Source organism: Oncorhynchus mykiss, chromosome 6 (genome assembly GCF_013265735.2).
Source record: "Oncorhynchus mykiss isolate Arlee chromosome 6, USDA_OmykA_1.1, whole genome shotgun sequence".
Taxonomy (NCBI): domain Eukaryota; kingdom Metazoa; phylum Chordata; class Actinopteri; order Salmoniformes; family Salmonidae; genus Oncorhynchus; species Oncorhynchus mykiss.
The window spans coordinates 68707155-68722529 of NC_048570.1; the positions used below are offsets into that span (position 1 = coordinate 68707155).

At 44.8% G+C, this 15375-nt stretch overlaps 2 protein-coding genes across 2 annotated transcripts; both read right to left on the minus strand.

Moving 5' to 3' along the window:
• Window positions 1-215: 215 nt before the first annotated feature.
• LOC110526442 (cleavage and polyadenylation specificity factor subunit 5) lies at window positions 216-6479 on the minus strand. Its single transcript, XM_021607432.2, has 7 exons — window positions 6179-6479; window positions 2157-2357; window positions 1970-2033; window positions 1191-1280; window positions 1000-1075; window positions 801-915; window positions 216-690 (listed from the first exon to the last, which is right to left on the minus strand). Exons 1-7 carry the CDS (start codon window positions 6301-6303, stop codon window positions 669-671), a joined length of 693 nt encoding a protein of 230 aa, XP_021463107.1. The 5' UTR covers window positions 6304-6479; the 3' UTR covers window positions 216-668.
• Window positions 6480-6898: 419 nt separating this feature from the next.
• On the minus strand, window positions 6899-13280 carry LOC110526441. Its single transcript, XM_036980830.1, has 5 exons — window positions 13199-13280; window positions 12949-13062; window positions 12282-12816; window positions 12087-12163; window positions 6899-7393 (listed from the first exon to the last, which is right to left on the minus strand). The coding sequence occupies exons 2-3, from the start codon at window positions 13052-13054 to the stop codon at window positions 12302-12304; spliced, it is 621 nt and encodes a 206-aa protein (XP_036836725.1). The 5' UTR covers window positions 13055-13062; window positions 13199-13280; the 3' UTR covers window positions 6899-7393; window positions 12087-12163; window positions 12282-12301.
• Window positions 13281-15375: the final 2095 nt, after the last annotated feature.

Genomic DNA, 15375 nt, shown 5'->3' on the forward strand with positions numbered 1-15375 from the left:
TTGTTTCTTGGGACCTAGAACTAGCATCTTTTCTGTCCGAGTTTAAAAGTTAAGCATTTGCCACCATCTACTTCCTTATGTCTAAAATAGAGGCTTTCAGGTTAGGCCATTTTGTGTCGTCAATATAGCAGTGAAAGTTGACATTGTGTTTCCAAATGACATCACCAAGAGGGAAGCATATATAGTGAAAACAATACACCAAAACGTCATCAACACACTTGGTATAAAAGCCAGTCTTCATGAAAAGACTAATTTATTTTTTTAAAGAAAAAGAAATAGCATGACAGTAATACAGGTTAAAACACAACAGGAAACTCAATGCTGTTGTTTCTTTAATCAAATAAATGTATTCTGTTGCAAGAGCATAACATCTGATTCTTGAGACACTGGGTTGCAGTTTAATCATGTAAGAAATTACAGATTTTTTTCAGATCCAAACAAAAAGTCTGACATATTTTCTTCCATCATTGTAAAGAGCACATTTACGGCCCCTTCTCTTGAGATGGTGGGTTTTTTGTTCAGCCTTACCAGGAAGCCAGAGGTGAGTAGCCTTGTGTTGCTTATTTTGATTGCCCCACATTGTATTAATTCCACGCCATGTCTTCATTTCACCCATATATGGCTGCACTCACAGAGACAGCCAGCCACTGTGCCCATTCTCACACCATTTAGTTGTAGATAAAGTTGAACCTACAGGAAATAAATATGAATATACAGCATACCTGAGCTCACACACACCCTTAATACACTCATTCTAACACACAAAAGTGATTTATACACAATATATAAACACACACTACCTGCTTAGTAGTTGCGGTAGGCTGGATATGATTGGCCCATAGCCGGGGGCGTTGTCATAAAGCTCAAACAGAGGGGCTGCCACCAGTTTGTAGTTCTTTGGGACTGCAAACAGAGCTGAAAGACACAGAAGCAAATATCACTAATGATTATGTGAGTAGAGTATGTAGAACAGATTTTGACTAGCTAAGGGGCGCTTACCTTTTTCCTGCAGTTGAACCAGGAAGAGCTTTTTATGCTCCTTGGGTTTAGTGATGTGGGCTGGAATGTAGGGATACTGCAGCAGAACAGAAAAGCAAATATTTACCACACACAAATATTTATTGCAGGCTCAATTTCTCCTCCTCCATAAATTTCAGTGTAAACTGTACTGTGTGTTGGGTTATGCTCACCTGTGGGGGTTCAAAGTTGGGGCGCCACCAGTTTCCGATGGAGTCATCGATCACCCAATCCTGCTTCACCCCGTCCTGCCGGCCCAGGATCTGACAAAGACACAGTAAAGACAATCACTATGGCATCACGGCATCCTGCAGGATCTTAGAGAATGCTACCCCATTGATAGACGCAAACTACTTTAGCGCCTATTGACGATAGTGTCTTTTGACCGGGGTAGTTTTGTTAAAAGCCCCCGACACTTGCTCTAAACATTAAGACGCATCGCTTGCAGTACTGTTTTGGAAACTTAAGGAATTCATCTTTCATATCAGCGAGAAATATATATTTTTCAAACTGTAAATTACTACACACCTTTATAGGGTTAGGTTTGTGTTCCCACACGGCCATATCCCCATGTTACAGTGCTTGTTTACGGAAGACATAGGCTGCCACCTGTGCTAATTAGCTATCTTGCGCGCTCTGCACACCTGTGTGTAAGCTAACTGGGGAGCAAGTGTTGTTCAACTAGAGGCACACAATGTGTGCAAAACTGCTACAATAAGTTTTTTTTTTAAGATTATTTTTCAAAAGCAATGATTATTGATGTTTCTAAACATTAACACACAGCATCAGAATTGGAGTTTACACGGAGCCAAATGTAGGCGAATGGAATGGCTGAAAACTCTACATATGGAGAAGAAGAGTTTGAGAGCTAAGAGAATGCTAGGATGGATGTCATCCGAGGTTGTGATTCCAACTCTGGCTGGCCTCCTTTGAGAGTGTATGTGTATCGTACCTCTGTCATCAGGCGTTTCAGCCCATCCACCTCATCCTCCCCTGGGCTCAGCTCTCCACCTGGCCTGCAAGAGACAAATAGACAACCCTATAAGAGAACCATACAAACATACATGCACACACTTTAAAAACAAACAGACTGTTGATGTAACTCCTGCAGGCTGTGCTTGGTTGGTAGTAGTGCTTACAGTTTGAAGAAGGTGGTTCCCAGCTGCAACAGCAGTACATGGGGCAACCTGTGCTCATGGACAATAAGCACTCCTTCCACCGCCCTCCGCATGCCCAGCTTGTCAAACTCCTCCCGCATCCTCTGGAACCGTGCTGCCACTGAACTGTCCTTCTCATACAGAGGCTCCTTGGTCCCAAATGTGTAGTTGGTGAGAGGGTATCTGAAACAATGTCATGAATACCATTTTTAAATGTGCACATGCCTCGACTAACATGCACACACTACCCAGAACAAGCGGTTGGTGGCACCTTAATTGGGGAGAAGGGCTCGTGGTAATGGCTGGAGCGGAATTGGTGGAATGGTATCAAATACATCAAACACATGGTGTCCATTGTTCAATGCCATACCAATCGCTCTGTTCCAGCCATTATTATGATCCGTCCTCCCCTCAACAGCCTTCACTGCTACTCAGTAACCCCCCCACAAACACACACGGCATAGCTTTTGAATGAGGATGCATCTACAGGACGGTAGACTAGCAATTCATCATCATTTTGTGCCACAAACTGGGCTGTCAAATTGGACATAGAGTCAGCTGCAAAGCTAGCCAGAATTCAAATAGACATTCATTACATTCTCTCTCCAGTCAGAACGTGGCTATGCAACAATCAGGACAGCGCAGAGCCGGCTCAAGATACTGCTTGGAAAACATACCTCAATCCAGGGATGGGAGATGGCAGTGTACTACTAATTGTCTCATCATCCTAAACGACATATCGAGAAGATTGAAATACTGCTAGTCTTTAATGACTGTTAGTTTTTCGTCAGCATGCAGGGCTAGCTAATACTATAGCAGTCCACTAGATTTGACAACACTTCCGGTAGTTACTCACCCCAAAGCTAGCCCAGAGACGGTAGGAAAGCATGACACCCCACTCTCAAATTGTTTCTGATCGGGGCGGGGCCACTGTTTTTTTAAATGTATTTTATTTGACCTTTAACTAGGCAAGTCAGTTAAGAACAAATTCTTATTTTCAATGACGGCCTAGGAATAATGGGTTAACTGCCTTGTTCAGGGGCAGAACGACAGATTGGTACCTTGTCAGCTCTGGGATTTGAACGCTCTAACCACTAGGCTACCCTGCCGCCCAGGTTTACTTATTGTCCCCATATCACGGGTGCCCCAGGGCGAGACATCTCACTGGCAAATGTTTTCTGGGCGGGACAGGTGGAGTGAAAGGGAGGGGCCATTAAGTAGAGCAGAGCTAGCTCAAAGATAGAAGAATGAGACAAAAGAACACGCCAGATATTTCACCTGATGTGTAAATGTGAAGCATCTGGTTGGCATTTCCACTCACAACCAAATATGGTGATGAGAAGAAGCCCAGTGGCTGGCAGTGGGAGACATTCTGCAGATTTTCTCATCGATTAAACATTTCGTAATAATCGTAATACAGTTTTCTGTTTCCAAAACTATAATCTGTAACAGAGTGGACTGCGTTTTGTAAACTTAACCATTTTCCAAAGTTTCTAAAAAAAAATGGTGGTGTTTACTACAAATTGAGTTATTGGGCACACACACCCAAATCAGAGTACACGTTCCATAACAAAAATATGCAAATACATGCTACAACGCGCCAATATGATCTCACTAGCGGGTGTTGAGTGGTAGTGTTCTGTTCTCTCAAGACCCGTGGTCTGGAGTAGGATTAGATAGGGTTAAATAGTGGAATGGGGTGGAGATTTTTTAAATTATAGATGGCTAATAGTTGGAGGGGCAATTTTCCACTAAGGTATCAACAATTTAATGTAGGTAGGCCATTTCTCACAGCAGTGCAATAGGTGGTGGTGTATGCACCTAAAAGTTGGATGCAATCTGACAACCAAATCCTAAAGATCGATCGCGCTAGCTCGTGCTTGTTTCACATTTTACAAACATGATATATTAATTATTAGAAATTCAAATCTGTTTTCACATCAATACATAGGTTCATTATTAAGCTACTTAACATAATTTACATATTTAATAGTGTCAATGGAAGTTGTAGGTTAACTTGTTTTTTGGAGTCCATCCTTCTTTTTAATTACATTTTGATTTGTTAAAATCCCACCTAAAATCCCACCTGTTACAACCCCTATTACTAGCTTGTTCAACCTCTCTTTCGTATCGTCTGAGATCCCCAAAGATTGGAAAGCTGCCACGGTCATCCCCCTCTTCAAAGGGGGAGACACTCTAGACCCAAACTGCTACAGACCTATATCTATCCTACCCTGCCTTTCTAAGGTCATCGAAAGCCAAGTTAACAAACAGATCACAGACCATCTCGAATCCCACCGTACCTTTTCCACTATGCAATTATGCAATCTGGTTTCCGAGCTGGTCCTGGGTGCACCTCAGCCACGCTCAAGGTCCTAAACGATATCATAACCGCCATTGATAAGAGACAATACTGTGCAGCTGTATTCGTCAACCTGGCCAAGGCTTTCGACTCTGTCAATCACCATATTCTTATCGGCAGACTCAACAGCCTTGGTTTCTCAAATGACTGTCTCGCCTGGTTCACCAACTACTTCTCAGACAGAGTTCAGTGTGTCAAATCGGAGGGCCTGTTGTCCGGACCTCTGGCAGTCTCTATGGGGGTGCCACTGGGTTCAATCCTAGGGCCGACTCTTCTCTGTATACATCAATGATGTCGCTCTTGCTGCTGGTGATTCTCTGATCCAGCTATACGCAGACAACACCATTCTGTATACTTCTGGCCCTTCTTCGGACACTGTGTTAACTAACCTCCAGATGAGCTTCAATGCCACACCACTCTCCTTCCATGGCCATACAACTGCTCTTAAATGCAAGCAAAACTAAATGCATGCTCTTCAACCGATCGCTGCCCACACCTACCCACCCGTCCAGCATCACTACTCTGGACTGTTCTGACCTAGAATATGTGGACAACTACAAATAACTAGGTGTCTGGTTAGACTGTAAGCTCTCTTTCCAGACTCACATTAAGCATCTCCAATACAAAATTCAATCTAGAATCTGCTTCCTATTTCGCAACAAAGCATCCTTCACTCATACTGCCAAACATACCCTCGTAAACTGGATGCAGTCTATCACAGTGCCATCCGTTTTGTCACCAAAGCCCCATACACTACCCACCACTGCGACCTGTATGCTCTCGTTGGCTGGCCCTAGCTTCATATCCGTCGCCAAACCCACTGGCTCCAGGTCATCTATAAGTCTTTGCTAGGTAAAGCCCCGCCTAATCTCAGCTCACTGGTCACCATAGCAGCACCCACCCAAAGCACTCGCTCCAGCAGGTACATTTCACTGGTCACCCCCAAAGCCAACACTCCCTTTGGCTGCCTTTCCTTCCAGTTCTCTGCTGCCAGTGACTGGAACGAACTGCAAAAATCACTGAAGCCTCATATCTCCCTCACTAGCTTTAAGCACAAGCTGTCAGAGCAGCTCACATATCACTGCACCTGTACATAGCCAATCTGTAAATAGCCCATCCAACTACCTCATCACCATGTTATTTATTTTGCTCCTTTGCACCCCAGTACTGCTACCTGCACACTCATCTTCTGCACATCTATCACCTCAGTGTTTAATTTGCCATACTGTAATAATTTCATCACTATGGCCTATTTATTGCTTAACTTCCCCCCCCCCCCCCCCCCCCCCCTTATCCTACCTCATTTGCACACACTTTATATAGACTTTCTGTATTGTATTATTGACTGCATGTTTGTTTATTCCATGTGTAACTCTGTGTTGTTGTTTGCGTCGCACTGCTTTGCTTTATCTTGGCCAGGTCGCGGTTGTAAATGAGAACTGGTTCTCAACTAGCCTACCTGGTTAAATAAAGGTGAAATATATATATTTTTTAAACTCCTGCAAAGCTTGCAGTCCATTAACTCTTCCATACAATTGAGTGAAATACGGGTATTGTAGTAGTCTTTGCATAACCACTATACATACACACATAATCTGACGTTAAAAACCAATCGTCGTCGTCCCTTCACCCTGTTACTCACAAATTAATGGTTCTCTCCAGGCTGAGTGGTTTTGCAGGCGCGCTCATGTATTTGTTCCCGCCGAACTGACTGACCCCGCGCGGCCAGCCGGCGGATGAACGATTGGGAACAGGCACACTCGACATTGCTCCAATACCACTATACAAAATCTAGCTTCAAAATCCTCAGGTAGAAATGCAATGCAAAAGATGTACTAGAACAATAACAAAGAAAAATGGAAGGCCGTAACCATGCGCAAATTGCCTTCCTCTCTTTCTCTTTTTCCTGTTCCGTGTTTGATGCAGTAGGTATACTTCCGACAATTGGGGCATTGCCGCCACCTATCTTGCTGGAGTGTAATAACCAGTAATAATAATAGTAGCTCCTGTAGATGAAATCTGAATTTTGAGGTGGTCGAACTCTATCCAATTGCTTTGCCCTTGTCCAACAAACCCCAAAGGTTCTGTTAAATGTAAAAACTCTAACCCTGCATGAATAAGGTAATGATGGTTCATCAATAAAAGCACTTTCCTCCATCAAATCTAATTTTATTGGTCACATTCATATATTTAGCAGATGTTATTGCGGGTGTAGCGAAATGTTTGTGTTCCTAGCTTCAACAGTGCAGTAGTATCAAACAGTTCAGAACAATACACACTAATCTAAAAGTAAAATAATGAAATTAAGAAATATATAAATATTACATCAAGCAATGTTGGAGTGGCATTGACAACAAAAAGGTGTTAATTTAACCTTTATTTAACTAGGCAAATACAGTAGAATAGAATACAGTATATAAATATGAGATGAGTAAAGCAGTATGTAAACATTATTGAAGTGGCCAGTGATTCCAAGAAAAAAAATCTATGTATATAGTGCAGCAGCCTCTAAGGTGCAGGGTTACGTAACCGGGTGGAAGCCTGCTAGTGATGGCTATTTAACAGTCTGATGGCCTTGAGATAGAAGCTGTTTTTCAGTTTCTCTGTCCCAGCTTTGATGCACCTGTACTGGCCTTGCCTTCTGGAAGATAGAGGCAGGAACAGGCCGTGGCGCGGGTGGTTGATGTCCTTGATTATCTTTTTGGCCTTCCTGTGACATCGGGTGCTGTAGGTGTCCTGGATGGCATGTAGTTTGCCCCCGGGGATGCGTTGGGCAGACCACACCACCCTCTGAAGAGCCCTGCGGTTACCATACCAGGCCGTGATACAGCCTGACAGGATGCTCTCAATTGTGCATCTGTAAAAGTTTGTCAGGGTTTTAGGGGCCTCCGTTGAGATTTTCCTGTAATTCTCACAGGTCAGGAGGCTATACATGAGTGTGTCATGTTGGTAGGCTGTTACCTTCACATAACACAGAGCTGTACACACATTGTATATTCAAAACAGGCCCGTTTTTTTGTTTGTTCTACTGTATTATTGACTGTATGTTTTGTTTATTCCATGTGTAACTCTGTGTTGTTGTATGTGTCAAATTGCTACGCTTCATCTTGGCCAGGTAGCAGTTGCAAATGAGAACTTGTTCTCAACTAGCCTACCTGGTTAAATAAAGGTGAAATAAAATACATTTATGTTTATTTTCTGGCTTAGTAAAGTTGTTTTTGCGGACTAAAACCTCCCTGTCTCTGTGTCAACCTCTGCACGCTCAACCCAACACCCCACGGTTTACCATCCTGTGTACAGGTACAGTGAATGGCAAGCTGCTCTGACAGCTGATGCTTAAAGTTAGAGAGGGATATACCAGACTCCAGCTTCAGTGATTTTTGCAATTCGTTCCAGTCATTGGCAGCAGAGAGCTGGAAGGAAAGGCAGCCAAAGGGAGTGTTGGGTTTGGGTGTGACAAGTGAAATATACCTGTGGGGCGGGGCTTCACCTAGCATAGACTTAGATGACCTGGAGCCAGTGGGTTTGGCGACGAATATGTAGTGAGGCCCAGCCAACGAGAGCATACAGGTCGCAGTGGTGGGTAGTGTATGGGGCTTTGGTGACAAAACGGATGGTACTGTGATAGCAAGCTGGATGTAGTCTGAGTAGAGTGTTGGGGGCTAAAATTACATTGCCGGTCAAGGATCGGTAGGACAGTCAGTTTTACGAGGGTATGTTTGGCAGCATGAGTGAAGGAGGCTTTGTTGTGAAATAGGAAGCCGATTCTAGATTTAATTTTGGATTGGAGATGCTTAATGTGAGTATGGAAAGAGAGTTTACAGTCTAACCAGACACTTAGAATATGTGGACAACTACAAATGTCTAACTCAGAACCATCCAGAGTAGTGATGCTAGTCGGGCGGGAGGGTGCGGGCAGCAATCGGTTGAAGAGCATGCACTTAGTTTTACTTGCATTTAAAAGCAGTTGGAGGTCTTGGAATGAGTGTTGTATGGCAATGAAGCTCGTCTGGTGTTTTTTTAGCAGTGTCCAACGAAGGATCAGTTGTATACAGAATGGTGTCGTCTGCGTAGAGGTGGATCAGAGAATCACCAGCAGCAAGAGCGACATCATTATTATATATAGAGAAAAGAGTTGGCCAGAGAATTGAACCCTGTGGCACCCCCATAGAGACTGCCAGCGGTCTGGACAACAGGCCCTCCGATTTGACACACTGAACTCTGTCTGAGAAGTAGTTGGTGAACCAGGTGAGACAGTCATTTGAGAAGCCACGGCTGTTGAGTCTGCCGATAAGAATACGGCGATTAGGGCCTCCCGGGTGGCGCAGTGGTTAAGGGCACTGTACTGCAGCGGCAGCTGTGCCATCAGAGTCCCTGGGTTCGCGCCCAGGCTCTGTCGTAACCGGCCGCGACCGGGAGGTCCGTGGGGCGACGCACAATTGGCCTAGTCCGGGTTAGGGAGGGATTGGTCGGTAGGGATCTCCTTGTCTCATCGCGCACCAGCGACTCCTGTGGCGGGCCGGGCGCAGTGCGCGCTAGCCAAGGTTGCCAGGTGCACGGTGTAGCCTCCGACACATTCCGGGTTGGATGCGCCTCCGACACATTGGTGCGGCTGGCTTCCGGGTTGGATGCGCGCTGTGTTAAGAAGCAGTACGGCTGGTTGGGTTGTGTATCGGAGGACGCATGACATTCAGCCTTCGTCTCTCCCGAGTCCGTACTGGAGTTGTAGCAATGAGACAAGATAGTAGCTACTACAACAATTGGATACCACGAAATTGGGGAGAAAAAGGGGGTAAAATAAATAAAAATATATATATATAAAAAAAAGAATATATATATATATATATATAAAAAAAAGAATACAGAGTTGAAAGCCCAAACTTTTGGGAATTAGTGCTACAGGATGCACATTTCTGTTTGAAAAAGGCTTTCCTAACTGACTGAGTATACTGATTCTTGACTTCCCTGAAAAGTTGCATATCGCGGGGGCTATTCGGTGCTAATGCAGAACGCCACAGGATGTTTTTGTGCTGGTCAAGGGCAGGCTGGTCAAGGGTGAACCAAGGGCTATATCGGTTCTCTTTTCTTATGGATTTAGGGTTGTACCTGGTAGGTTCCTTGATCATTTGTGTGAGATTGAAGGCATTTAGCATAGATTGTAGGATGGCCGGGGTGTTAAGCATGTCCCAGTTTAGGTCATCTAACAGCACGAACTCCGAAGATAGACGGGGGGGCAATCAATTCACATATGTTGTCCAGGGCACAGCTGGGGGCTGAAAGGGGTCTATAACAAGCGGCAACGGTGAGACTTGTTTCTGGAAAGGTGGATTTTTAAAAGTAGAAGCTCAAATTGTTTGGGCACAGACCTGGATAGTATAACAGAACTCTGCAGGCTAACTCCGCCCCCTTTGGCAGTTCTATCTTGTCGGAAAATGTTAGTTAGGAATGGAAATGTAAGGATTTTGGTGGCCTTCTTAAGCCAGGATTCAGACAAGGCTAGGATATCCGGGTTGGCGGAGTGTGCTAAAGCAGTGAATAAAACAAACTTAACGAGGAGGCTTCTAATGTTAACATACATGAAACCAAGGCCTTTATGGTTACAGAAGTCAACAAATGAGAGCGCCTGGGGAATGGGAGTGGAGCTAGGGGCTGCAGGGCCTGGGTTAACCTGTACATCACCAGAGGAGGAGTAGGATAAGGGTACAGCTAAAGGCTATAAGAACTGGTCGTCTAGTGTGTTCGGAACAGAGAGTAAAAGAAGCAGATTTTTGGGTGCGGAGGAATAGATGATTCAAGCAATAATGTACAGACATGATATGGTAGGATGTGAGTACAGTGGAGGTAAACCTAGGCATTGAGTGATGAGAGGTTTTGTCTCTAGAGGCACCATTTAAGCTAGGTGAGGTCACCGCATGTGTGGGGGTGGAACAAAAGGGCTAGCTAAGGCATACTGAGCAGGGCTGGAGGCTCTACAGATAAATAAGACAATAATCACTAACCAAAACAGCAATAAACAAGGCATATTGACATTAGGGAGAGGCATGTGTAGCCGAGTGATCATAGGTTCCAGTGAGTAGTTAGACGAGCTAGAGACACGGCGATTCAGACAGCTAGCGGGCCGGGGATAGCAGATGGGCCTTCGGGGGATGTCACAACGGAAGAGCCTGTTGAAACCCCCTCAGACGGTTATGTCGGCAGACCAGTCGTGATGGATCGGCGGGGCTCCGTGTCGGCAGTAAAAGGGTCCAGGCCAATTGGCAGAATAGGTATTGTAGCCCAAGAATTGGCTGATGGACTTCTTCAGCTAGCCGGGCGATGTGCCTAGCTCGAGGCTAGCTCCAGGCTAACTGGTGCTTGCTTCGGGACAGAGACGTTAGCCAGGAGTAGCCACTCGGATAGCATCTAGCTAGCTGCGATGATCTGGTGTAAAAGTTCAAAGCTTGCGGTAGGAATCCGGAAATGTGGTAGAGAAAATGCAGTCCGATATGCTCTGGGTTGTTATACTGTGCAGACTGGCAGGAATTGACCGGGCTGAGGCTGGCTGATGTCCGAGTTAACGGTGATGACCGCTAGCAGTGGCTAACTGACTACTAGCTAGTTAGCTGGCTAGCTTCTGATGGGGGTTCTGGTTCTAAAGTGTAAAACAAATAGCAGATCCGTACCACATTGGGTGAGGCGGGTTGCAGGAGAGTATGTTCAGTCCGTAGATGGAAAATGAGATTAAAAAGATATATACATGGGACAAACAGACATCTGACGGCTACGCCATCTTGGAACACACATAAGAATGATGGAGGCCACTGTGTACTTGGGGACTTTCAATGCTGCAGAAATTTTTTCATGCCCTTCCACAGATCTGTGTCTCTACACAATCCTGTCTCTGAGCTCTAAATCAAATCAAATCAAATTGTATTTGTTACATGCGCCGAATACAACCTTACCTTAACATGAAATGCTTACTTACAAGCCCTTATCCAACAACGCAGTTCAAGAAATAGAGTTAAGAAAATATTTACGAAATAAAATTACATAACAATAACAAGGCTTTATACAGGGGGTACAGGGTCAATGTGGACAATTAACTGACAATTCCTTTGACATCATGGCTTGGTTTTTGCTATGACATGCACTATCAACTGTGGGACCTTATATAGACAGGTGCGTGCCTTTCCAAATCATGTCCAATCAATTGAATTTACCACAGGTAGAATTCAATCAAGTTGTAGAAACATCTCAAGAATGATCAATGGAAACAGGATGCAGCGGAGCTCAATTTCAAGTCTCATAGCAAAGGGTCTGAATATTTATGTATTTCAGTTTTTTTTATACATTTGCAAAAATTTCTAAAAACCTGTTTTTTGCTTTGTCATTATGGGGTACTGTGTGTAGATTGCTGAATATTGCTGATTTAATCCATTTTAGAATAAGGCTGTAAAGTAACAAAATGTGGAAAAAGCAAAGAGGTCTGAATACTTTCCGAAGGCACGGCACGGCACGGCACACGCACACGCACACGCACGCACACGCACACGCACACACGGTTTACTCACTTTAAATGGCTTAGATCCTTCGAAATCCGGCCACACAGCTGATAAGAATATGAGAACGAAGTGCCATCACTGTGAACCTGAGACAGCAAGACAGATAATTTACTTCACACCAATCTAACAAAACGGACAGGTTAAAAATTCCACTAAATGGTCAATATATATCCTATTTCTTGGTTGAAAACTGGTCACCCTTACATTGGAGGACCTCCAGGGGGCTATTGCTGCAACTGCCGTTTGCAGCTGCTTCCCTCCCCAATCCTGGAAACCTCCTGAGTTTCAAACATCCAGGAGGGCAGGCTGCAGTTCTTCTGCATATTTTCCTCCTCCCAGGTGATATCATTATCCTCGGGGGTCTGCACAGAACTCTTCTTCTTAACCTTCCTACACCTCTTCACAACATCCTCCTCCACCTGATCCTGCTGCTCCGTGACTGGAAGTTGAAGTGTTGTGGTTAAGCCACTGTGGTGGAGCTTCATGCCAGAGCGTTGGTGCTTTGTAGATAGACTCACAGTGGAGGAGCCGCCACTGGAGGGGAGTAGGCTGTGGGAGGGGCCTGGTTTTTGATAAGGAGGAAGGGAGTGCTCGCCTGACCTTTGGGTGGCCCCATGGGTCAGGGTTGGCACCTGGGTGTTGGTTGCCAGGGGAAACGTTGCAAGGGTGACTGGTTGTGGAGTGGGGTCGAGCAGAGACGGGCTCTTCTGGAGGGGGAGGGGCTCCGAGGTGATGGATTCTGTCAGGGAACCAATGAGAGACAGAAGTTAGAATATCTCTAGTGCGGCGCAAAGATAAATGTGCATGGTGTGGTGTGTGTGTGTGTGTATAGAGGTTGAATGATTGAAAAGTTAAATGGAAAGGAGCACACCGTCAGATGCAGAGGAGGTCCTGAGCAGCTCAGCTGCTGGAGCAAACATGTCCCATGGGCTCGCCACTGCTCCTCCGGTCACCCTTGACACCACCTCACCATCCATACTCTCCTCTAGAGAGAGGGAGAGAAAAATATAGATATTTGTACACACACTGGGCTCTATTGTGGTAGCAGCATATTTCAGCTAGCAGTAACAGATAGCAAATACTTAATCTACAGCATGGACCAGTTAACAACCATAACTCACGGGAAAGTGTGGGACCATGAGCAGGATGTCTTCTCTCCAGAGGCACTGGCCTGTCAGTCTGCCTAATGTCAGCAGCAACGATTGGTTGTTACCTGAGGGTGTGTGTAGTTTCTGGCTCAGATCATCTGGGATGTGTAGGTGAGACACAGGGACATTGAAAGTATCCTCCCTCTAGGAAAAAACAACAACCTTCTTGTAAAGTTGCAGATTTCCTACTGTTTTCATACATTTAATAGGTTGGTCTCACTCACTCTCTCTCTCTCACACACACACACACACACACACACACACACACACACACACACACACACACACACACACACACACACACACACACACACACACACACACACACACACACACACACACACACACACACACACACACACACACACACACACACACACACACACCTTATATCTGAACCTTTCAATAGCCCATCTGGTGCCAGTGTGTGTGAGGGCGTTGTAGGTGGAGGGCTGTGGGGAGGGGGGGGGGGGTTCGTGGGTGTCCTCAGGAGTTCCATCACATCCTTCAACAGAGACTGGCCCCAGTCATGTTGCCACTCCCCCAGCAGCTCTGACAGACTGAACTCTAGTAGATAGGAAACACAGTCATATACACAGGTGTGGCAAACAATAAGGATACAAATCATCAATGTAGTGCAGTGTGTATAGAGTTTCGTACCAGACTGGGTGTTCTGAGTATGGACAGAATCCTGTGCAAGCAGGGATCTGGGGATAAAAGAAAACACATGATCAACAAATACAATATATAAAGTAATGTACACATGTATTATATACAACAACAAAAAATGCACAAACACAGACTCTTGTCTCTACCTTCTTGCCCTTTGTGCAGTTGTCTGTGCCCAATAATGTTTGCTGCCATGATGTTGTCATGTGTTGCTGCCATGCTATGTTGTCGTCTTAGGTCTCCCTTTATGTATTGTTGTCGCTACCTTCTTGCCCTTTGTGCAGTTGTCTGTGCCCAATAATGTTTGTACTCTGTTTTGTGCTGCTACCATGTTGTGCTGCTGCCATGATGTTGTCATGTGTTGCTGCCATGCTATGTTGTCGTCTTAGGTCTCCCTTTATGTAGTGTTGTGTTGTCTCTCTTGTTGTGATGTGTGTTTTGTCCTATATTTTTATTTAATACATTTTTATTTTTAATATCAGCCCCCGTCCCCGCAGGAGGCCTTTTGGTAGGCCGTCATTGTAAATAAGAATATGTTCTTAACTGACTTGCCTCGTTAAATAACATTTGGAGAAAAAAAAACATATAAATACACACACCCCATACTCACCTCCATGTTGTACAGATCTTTTGTCTGACTGAGTTGAGCGATGTGCTGAAACAAAAGCAAGTTGGAGAGTCACTACATTTAATGTGTGTATCACAGGAGGCTAGTGAGGAGAGAACGACTCATAATAATTGCTGGAACGGAGCAAATGGAATGATATCAAAGACCTGGAAACCATGTGTTCGATGCATTTGTTACCATTTCACTCAATCCGCTCCAGTCATTAGAATGAGCCTGTTCTTCCCAATTAAGGTGCATATGTGTGGGTGTCTGGGTTTGGAGGCCAGGCGGTGCGTCTCTTACCAACAAGGGCTGTTGTCTTTAGCTCACCAACCGATAAGTAAAACTGACTCCTTGTCTGAGGAGATGAGGACACATTTAGAGTAAAATAAAATATGAATGGTAAAGAATAAAGAACAGGAGCTGTCTCTCTAAGACCAAAGGACTACTCTAGTACCAGTATCATAGGATCATTCACATGCACCTGCTCAGAGTCCATGCTGAACTGCAGGGTGTATGAATACACACACACTGTGCAATTAATGAGACTGGAGAAGCACTCACGGTCCTCCTGCCTGCCAGAGGATACAGATAGATAGAAATGCATCACCATTTGCTGTATGGTTTTTAATTACCTTAATAAGTTTTGTCTCATCTTGTTTCTCCTTATGTTGGCTGTTAGATTTGTACTGGGCTTAAAAATAAATGGTTTATAGGTGGGTTTTAGACATACATGTAATTTAATATGATCTCATAGGCCTCTACGCTTGTCCTAAATGTTAACTCACTCCTGAAGAGTCTCCCAGGCGTCCTGGGTCAGTATGGCGGGGATGTGCACCACTCCATCAGAGAGGAACAGCAATGTTGTCAAACT

Coding starts and splice junctions, on each gene's coding strand:
- LOC110526442 (XM_021607432.2), bottom strand. CDS start 6,303: ATGTCGAGTGTGCCTGTTCCCAATCGTTCATCCGCCGGCTGGCCGCGC. Junction 2,358..6,178: donor CTGGAGAGAACCATTAATTT/GTGAGTAACAGG, acceptor ACATTGTTTCAG/ATACCCTCTCACCAACTACA. Junction 691..800: donor CTACCGCAACTACTAAGCAG/GTAGTGTGTGTT, acceptor TATTTCCTGTAG/GTTCAACTTTATCTACAACT.
- LOC110526441 (XM_036980830.1), bottom strand. CDS start 13,054: ATGGATGGTGAGGTGGTGTCAAGGGTGACCGGAGGAGCAGTGGCGAGC. Junction 12,817..12,948: donor GACCTCCTCTGCATCTGACG/GTGTGCTCCTTT, acceptor GTTCCCTGACAG/AATCCATCACCTCGGAGCCC.